The sequence below is a fragment of the Triturus cristatus genome, chromosome 7, assembly GCF_964204655.1.
Source record: "Triturus cristatus chromosome 7, aTriCri1.1, whole genome shotgun sequence".
Lineage (NCBI taxonomy): Eukaryota > Metazoa > Chordata > Amphibia > Caudata > Salamandridae > Triturus > Triturus cristatus.
The window spans coordinates 1,688,177,191-1,688,186,026 of NC_140590.1; the positions used below are offsets into that span (position 1 = coordinate 1,688,177,191).

The 8,836-nt window shown below is 49.2% G+C and overlaps 1 protein-coding gene across 1 annotated transcript in view; it reads right to left on the reverse strand.

Annotated features, from left to right (window-relative positions):
* Positions 1 to 5,061, reverse strand: part of P3H3 (prolyl 3-hydroxylase 3) — a 76,430-nt gene extending 71,369 nt beyond the window's left edge. The window contains 1 exon segment of the mRNA XM_085619851.1: positions 4,386 to 5,061. Coding sequence (XP_085475977.1) covers positions 4,386 to 4,826 — 441 coding nt within the window. The 5' untranslated portion in view covers positions 4,827 to 5,061.
* Positions 5,062 to 8,836: the final 3,775 nt, after the last annotated feature.

An 8,836-nucleotide genomic window follows, 5' to 3' on the forward strand; every position in this document is an offset into this window, starting at 1 on the left:
AAGTGTACTGCAGCTAACATGAAACTGGGATTCCGACACTTTTACGAGTTTAAGTATCCAGGGTCAGAGAAGGTTAGCAGGTATTGGTATCCGTGACCCAACGGCTGTTAAGCAAGCGAGGTGCACTGCAGAAGTTGTCATGACATGAAAGGGTGCGGTGTCGCCAATAGCGGGTATAATACATACAGGGTCAGACCAGATTTCACAACAATAAGGCGTTCACCAGGGTAGCACCCAAAGGGGTCTGTGCAATTGTCTGGTCAACGGGGGGAAGTAAATGCACCCCAGTGCACTTACTTCCCTAAGTCACTTTAGTAAGTGACAGGTCACTTTACTAAGTGACCTGTTCCTGCGTTCAAGCTCAAAAGCCCCGCACGGTCAGCTAGATTAGTCATGCTTGGCGTGGACGCAGTCAGCCAACATAGTGTGCTGCCGTCCCATTAAATGGGGTCATAAGGTGTCAAGCACAATGGGCTACTATTGCAGACAGTGCGCATTGTGCATATCGGACAGATTCTCGAAGCGGGTATTCCTAGGGGGTTTCACCACAGAGCGGGCGAAATCCCTATAAGGAATGCAGGGTAAGTGCTGAAGGGCAGCCTTGCTCATTGTCACACACTTCTAGTTGAACATTCCTGTGCGTCATGATTTCCAAAGCTAAAGGAACTGCTCAAATGTTAATGACAACACTTCTCGCCCTATTGCCAATGCAGGCAGGCGGGTTATGGGAGTGGTCACCCAGCAAGTGGGCTCCAGTCCCATAGATGTTGGCACAGGTGTTCAGGTACACACCGTGATAGAAGGACGACAGCTAGGTAAGAGCAGCAAATAGATGGGGCATTGTGAGCCAGGGTGTGTGAAACCGTCCCGCCCAGAGTTGGCGCGGGGCTGAGTCATGCAACGCAGTGAACTTTCCCTTAGGGGGTGAATAGTTCTTGGCACAACTTCACAGGCCAAAAGGGCCTTCTGTTTCATCAGACACTAGCCGAACCAGGCTAACGTCAAGGGTTATTGGGATATAGATGGGGTCATTTATATCTAGGGCTCCCGGTTTTATGGTATTTATTTTTTTAACATTTCCGTCTGTATTTATCCATATTTATTTTTTGTTCATTTTATCCGTATTTATCCACATTTATTTTATGGCAAGCAAAAAAAGAGGCTGCAGCTAGTATTTTTTCACATTTATTTAACTAGCCAATGCACGCTTGCACTCGGTTGTTATAGATGTATAGATATATATATATATGCCAAATTAAGTATACTTATTACATTCATCTAAACGTTGTCATTGTGGTACAAGCACATGTTATCAGCTGTTTCCCTTTGCAACCCGACGCCAGTCGTGTAGCACTTTTCATGAGGTGTGTAATTATTGGTATACAAACCAGGATCAATGACATAGGACAAGTTGTGATACACTGTTATATGTGCTTCCTAGGAGCTCCTATACTTCGGGTTTAAACCTATCTTCAGTACCACACTGAGGAGGATGTCCTGTAATAGCTACAACGTGCAATGTTCTAAAACAATAAAGACAAAATAGACCACCAGTGTCTGTAAAAAGCTATCCGTTCCCTATCCCGGTCAGAGAAAAGCAACCAGCAGTAATTGTTCGCCACCCACCGCACGCCAGGAGTACATGCCGATCTCGCACCCCATCCTCTCCAGCTATTAATTATTTTGTGGACTTCCTTCTATACACCCTGCTTCGCCTTCCACTCCCTACAGCTAAAAACTTCAATCTCGAAATAGAGCACTCTTATATCCTGATCGTTTAGAATGAATGAACGCTCATGCTTCTGAAAAGTCAGAAGGTGAAACAGCAATAAACAGAGGAACATAGCATGCAGCACGTAGAGGGGATCTGCACTAGCCCCATCCAGCTGTAGTTTCTCCCTTAACACCAGTCAGGAATGAAACCAAGACACCGGCACCAGATATAGAGCCCAAAACTCGAGTTTCAAGGCGGCGCAGAGAAGTGTGATTCAGGCGTGAAGGGTCACTCGGTTCTCCACTTAAAGCGAGGTTGACACTCCAAAAGGCCATTCGCCCGCCCTCGCTCTGCGCTATTCAAATAATAAAACATAGATGTGCACCCTCCCTTTCACTGGCTTTGAAGTGGCTGGGGTGGGGGCTGTTATGCCCACACTGACACATAGATCCGACCACGATTAGGTGAAAGAAACTAATTAGGAAATGTCAGCAGGGGTTTGGGGGGCAGGCAGAGGTCATCCAAAGATCTACACCAGGCAGAGAGGCGTGACAACCCCCGGCTAGAGCAGAGCTGCGCAAAACAAGTTTCTGAATCAGTTTCGGCAGTATTTTACCGTTTCTATTTATAAATACAGATAAATGAAAAATAGTTTCCTGTCTGTATTTATATGTGAAAATCCGTTTAAACGGCAAACCGGGAGCCTTATTTATAATCAGTAGGGATGGTTCACTTTCATCTAGAGTTGCAGGAGGCTCTAGACAGGAGAGGTTGCAGGTAAGACTATAGCTGTTTTGGTGGGGGGCTCTGGCGGCGACGGTGGCCGCCTGCAGAGCTGTGGCGGAGTTACAGGGCGATCTGGAAGCAGACGGGTACAGAAGGGTACCTCTGCGCAGCCCCATAGGGGGTGCCAGAGCCAAATACTAGGATGTGAGGTTCCTGGGAAACCGTGTCGGCGCCCCGTTAGTCCTTCGGGCGGTTGTGGGCCTCAACAACCGGGGGTTTGCTATGCTACGCTCTGCCCTGAAAGGGGCATGAGTAATAAGGGACCATGTGTCACGTGATCCAGGAAGAGGATCACCAGTAAGGGCTAACGGGGCGCAGACACGGTTTCCCAGGAACCTCCCATGAGGCTCCTAGGATTTAGCTCTGGCACCCCCGATGGTGCTGTGCAGAGGTACACTTCTGTACCCGTCTGCTTCCAGATCGCCCTGTAACCCCGCCTGCAACGATAAAGAAAACATTACAACATTCTCTGCCTCCTGCCTGCCACAAACCTCTCCGGGTAAGCGGTAGGGTGGGAGACAGCGTGTCGGGCGCGCAAAGAGGGCGCTAAGATGGTGGGGGAGGCATATATCCCCTCCCCAAGTCCTGGCGCCCAGGAAGTGACGCACCTAGTGCGCCGCGACCAGGCTGGGGGGGACTCCACCCAGAGTCCCTGCCCCTGGTGGGGGCGGGGGGTGTGGGGTGCCCAGGTGACATTAGAATGCTGACCTCTCTAGTGGCCCCCTGCGGGGGCCTCGGTAAGCCGCATATCTGCGATATCCAGCCAGACTTTCAACGGCATCTGCCCATGTGACTGACTCCGCCCCAGGCCATTTTCTTTCTGCAGAAGCCGCATGCAGTATACGTTTGACTCTGACAACCTTTACCTGCGAGCAGGAGGCACTTCCTGGCATGCGACAATCTCCGTCCAAGTTCTACCAGTGTTACGTGTAATACGTGACACATCAAAGATATGCCACAGTCGCACACGTCACGTCACTGACATTCATTCGGCCACACTGGTCTTTTAGAGAGGTAGTGCCCTGACATAGCACTGACTTTATTCCAGAACTATATAGGATGTACTCACCTGCCATGTGACCGGCGGAATACTCGCCCTACCTTCCGTACAGAGCACCAGTGTGACACCAGCCTCACTCTGCCCCGGCCGAGACATTGGGCCTGGCTACTCTGCCTCCACTCTGACAATATTTCAGATGCAGTGGTCTGACACGTGAGTGAATGGCCCAGCGCCAGTGGACAGTAATCTAACGTGGTGGCTCTGTCCCAGCGCCAGTGGACAGTAATCTAACCTGAGTGGCTCTGTCCCAGCGCCACTGGGCAGTGATCTCACGTGAGTGGCTCTGTCCCAGCGCCAGTGGGCAGTGATCTCGCGTGAGTGGCTCTGTCCCAGTGCCAGTGGGCAGTGATCTCACGTCAGTGGCTCTGTCCCAGCGCCAGTGGGCCGTGATCTCATGTGAGTGGCTCTGTCCCAGCGCCACTGGGCAGTGATCTCACGTGAGTGGCTCTGTCCCAGCGCCACTGGGTAGTGATCTCACGTAAGTGGCTCTGTCCCAGCGCCAGTGGGCCGTGATCTCGCGTGAGTGGCTCTGTCCCAGCGCCAGTGGGCAGTGATCTCGCGTGAGTGGCTCTGTCCCAGCGCCAGTGGGCAGTGATCTCGCGTGAGTGGCTCTGTCCAGTCTAAGTAGACTTTCCCTCGGCAGTCTGGTGTGTTCATCTAACTCTGCCCTGGTGGCAAGAAGAAGGAACCAAAATGAGTGACCTGACCAGCAGGAGGCGCTGTGAGGACACATGACTGATTCTACATCAGCAAAGCCAGGAAACCCAATGCTAAAGAAAGAATGAATGAGTGAATGCATACACTGAACATCACCCTACTCCTTACCTGGAAGTAGGCCACCTGCAGGTAGTTGTAGGGTTCTCGCCTCCGAAACTCGTCCTCCGCCTTCTGCATGGCGCGGTGCAGGGAGGGCGGGCCCACCTGCTGCCTCAGGCAGTAGGTCTGGCACTCTGCCCTCTTCAGCACCCTCTCGAAGTCCCCCAGCTCCTGCAGGTGGCTGGGGACGCCCTCCCCCACCCCTGCCGTGCCCGTGTCCTCCTCGGCTTGGCACTGGGCATGGCACGCCACCTTAGCGCCTCGCACCCGGGCCCGGCTCTGCAGGGCGCCCAGCAGGTACTTCTCGGTGGCAGGCCAGTCCTTCTGGAAGTAGGCACGCAGGCCGGAGTAGTAGAGGCGGTCGAAGGGCTGCAGCAGGCCGGCGAGGAGAGGGCCCGGGAGGCAGCATGTCAGGGCCAGGGACAGGAGGGTGACCAGAGCTGGGGGCATGGTGGTGGTGAGGGCAGATAATGGGCAAGGCTGGTGATGGGTGGCAGGAGAGCTCGCTGCTTGCAGGACACTTGCCCCCCCCTCAGTGCCTGCAGGATGTGTGTTCACGTGGAGGGTCGGGGGGACTGCAGCCCTCCCGACTTTCTGAGGATGGTTTGATAAAAGTGCAGAAATTGGAGGAGGAGGGAGGGGCCGGACCCTCCTCCCCCCTCCCCGAGGATACACATTCCTCTGCCTTCAGAGGGCTGGCTGGGACTGACTGGCTGCTCTGTCTGTGTGTGAGTATGCATATCCAATGGAGGGGGAGGAGAGGGCAGCCCAAAAAGGACCAACAAAGAAACGGGACTGGAGTGATGAATGGGGGAGACGGTCCCATGTTATCGTGGATAGAGTAAGTCATATCCTGGGCTCGTGGCACACGTAAACATAATAAATGGTCGGCACAGTGACGGTGCAACAGCGAGCCCTAGAGGTTCCATCTTAAATTACACATTGAGAAAACATTCTGTCTATAACCTGGCCCCTTTTTGGAGGTGTTTGTGTGTGTAGGGGGAGGGGGGACGTTGGCCCTTATTGATGACAATATGAAGGAAATTATTCGAACATGTGGTTTCTTCGGTTTACAATTTTTGGGCAAAAAACTGCAATATTACTATTTTTTATTTGTATTCTTTACTATAATTGTATTACTCTCCATTTGTGTTTAGTGGAAATGTATGACAAACTATGCATTTTAAAGCATTCAGAGTCAAAACTGGATATCATTGTAAGACAACATTACAGGAGTTAGCTGTGAAGCCAGAGAGCTGTGAGCTCGAATGGAAGCACATCAAATGCCTCCAGCCTCAGAAGGGTTGAGTAGTAAAAGGCAGCACTACATTGGGGTGAAAGGCTCCTGGAACCCCGTGTCAGTGCATTTGTTTCACTCACATGAGCCAACAGAAGCACTCCCAACTAATTGGAATGATACACCCAAACAGCCAATAGGATTATGGTGAGATTAAAGAAAAACGTATCTGGATGTGATTGGCAGTGTATCGAGCCAGTGGCTGCAGGGGGCTGACCCAAGCGACCCAATCAATGGTTGAAAGGGTCTGGGCTAAAACACACTGTCCTTGTGATGAACACAACTAGTTGGCTTTACTAGACCTAACCATGCACAAACATTAAACAACTTTACATTGTGTGATATGTACTGCTCTCTAATACTCACACCTCCACAAAGCCCCAGAGCCCCACTTGCACTTTCATAACCTTCTGTAATTAAAGATGTAATAATTAGCACTTTATGTGGTGCTTGTGCACACAATGGCTCGCAGTTTCGTAGCCCTGTAAAAATGCACATTGTGTTTAGGCTACTTCATAGTAAACCATTTTATCGACCTCAGAAGGATGAATGAACGTGATATTCATGGTGAGATTTAAAAGTATACACTGACAGTTGCATGCATATTTCAATGGTAGGTCCTCCACCCACAGAGCTGTTATAACAGCCTACCAGTAATTGCTTAGCATGGCACATATTTTATGTTAGTTGTAGGGAAATGTATGACATATTATGAATATTTGCACAAATAACCTTGTGTATGCTACTTGAAAAGTGAACCGAGGGGTATATTTACAAGAACTGATGCATCAGATATCTTGCGCCTGCTGCATTTCCCCAATGACGCCATGGATGCACTATATTTACAATACAGGGCTCTACGGTGCAAGGATTCACGGGTACATCAGAAATTCTGAAGCATTTGTTGGCGCTAAAGTGACGCATTGCTGGAGTTGGTTGTAACACAGAGGCGAGTCCCATGTTAAAAGCCCTGTGTCAATCCTTACGCCTGGTTTGAGAAGGCATAGGGAGTTTGACGTAGTCAAGTCATTGAGTGACACATTGAAAAGTTGTACATTTCACTGCGTCAGTTCTACGTGGCTTTTAACATGGGAACGCCTCCCCTGCATACATTTTACCTGGCACAGGTATATTGTGACGCAGGCCTCTACAAACTGACGCACTAGGCCCAATGCGTAAGTCGGTAAATATGGAGCAGGGTGGAGCACTAAGTGCGCCACACTGCATAAAAAAATGAAGCTGCCAACTCCTTGTAAATAGTCCGGGTAGTTTGGCCCTGCATTAAGAGTGTCCTGTATGCCTCCACCTGCAGTGGTGGTTCTCACAAACATCGATTTAAAGTCTTCTTGCCACAGAGGTTTGGCATAATAATTTACAATGCAGGCCCTCTCTGTTGGACATAGTCACAATCACCTGCATTAATATGTCTGGAGGAAAAAGGAACTGAGAAAGTGACATTTTCTGACAAGTCTTCCTGAACCCTCATCCTGTCACAGGTGATGACTTACACCTTCATCAAACAATTTAAAGCAACAGTGACAGGAGAAAATAAGTTATTATGTTGAATTACTCACCTACGCCAAGCAATATCGCACCGGGACAAATATACACAAGTCTGCTAAATCAGGGAGACACAGTTATACAATTCACTTGAACATAACATCCTTCCTTACTGACCATAGTCAGTGTCTATCACGGAACAGGTACATTCACTCATTCATCCTCTTCACTTCTAGCATGAGATAATCCAGTACAATGTATATTATGGAGTGAATTATATTGCTTTACAATAATCAGGTTTGTTCTTAAAGTAGAATCGAAGACCAAGCCACAGACATTGTTTGCATAGTTAACTGACTGTGGCTTCCACACCTTAACAAATCGAGTGATCCTACACAAATCACTTCCTCTCCCTGTACCTCACTTCCTTTATCTGTCAGAATTGTAGTTATTCATAGGTTTTGTTTCTCCAAAGTCTGTCCAGGCGGGCCGGATCCATGTCAGATCTTAAAGATAACTACATTTATCTATATGGGGATATGCTAAAAATCTGGCATGGATCCGGCCCTCCCGGACTGACTTTGGACAATCCTGACGTAGGTTATACATACGAAATAGCCACTATCACGTCCCAAAATGGCAGTGAGCTTTTCATATAACAACTCCCATGTCCTCTTGCAATAACGTGGGGGCATATTATCAAGCCGCAGAGAATTCCAATAGAAGCCCATGTTGAGACCAGAACATGGGCTTCTATGGCAATTCTCTGCGGCATATTATCAAGCCCATTATCGGCGATTTAGCTGCAGTTTTCTGCCGCTAAAGCGGCGATCATTTTAATGCCGTTTCTTGATAATATGCCCCAAAGCCTCTGGGATGAATGTCTGACACGTTTCTTGGAAAATACTGCCCATGGGTCAAGACTTATCCTGAGCGCACCATAGACAACTGGAAAGAGTGAGTAAAAGTCTTTGTCCACACAGACACAAGTACCCACAGCTCACGGGGATGTCAGCAGTCTCTTTGGACAGGGATATCTTTGATGAGGGACCCTGAAAGAGGAGAGAGACAGAGAGTACGGGTTGTCAAAGTGGGAGGGACTGCAGTGTAAAATGAATAAAGAGACAGAAAAGTGGATAACAAAAGATGCAGAGGACATAGGCAGAAAAGGCTTTTGAGAAGAATAGTAAATGACAGGTAATGAATAGAGACAGTCAAAGTAAACAGTACAGGAGGAACCAGTGGTTAATGGCAGTGTGTGTGTGCGCGCAGGCGAGCATATGTGAGATAACAGGAGGGGTGAGAAACGGGAGAAAGATGTAAGTAGGTAAAGGAAGAGATTGCATAGAGAGGGCAATGTAAGAGGGAGAGAGAAAGAAGGTATATGTATGTAGGGAGTAAGAAATTAGTATGAAATGATAATGGGGCAGTGTTTAACCTCTTCTATGCCCATGACGAGATAGTCTCGTCATGGAGCACGGTTGCGCTGTGCCCATGACAAGACTATCTCGTCATGGACCCCGCCCGCTAATGAAACGCCCGGCACAGGAGGGGGGAAGGGCGGGGCACTGAAGGGGTTAATTTGAGCAGATGGTTTTCAGTGCTCGGCACCGGCACTAAATTGTCAACTCCGGCGCTTGTGACAGTCTGCCACAAGGTGGCA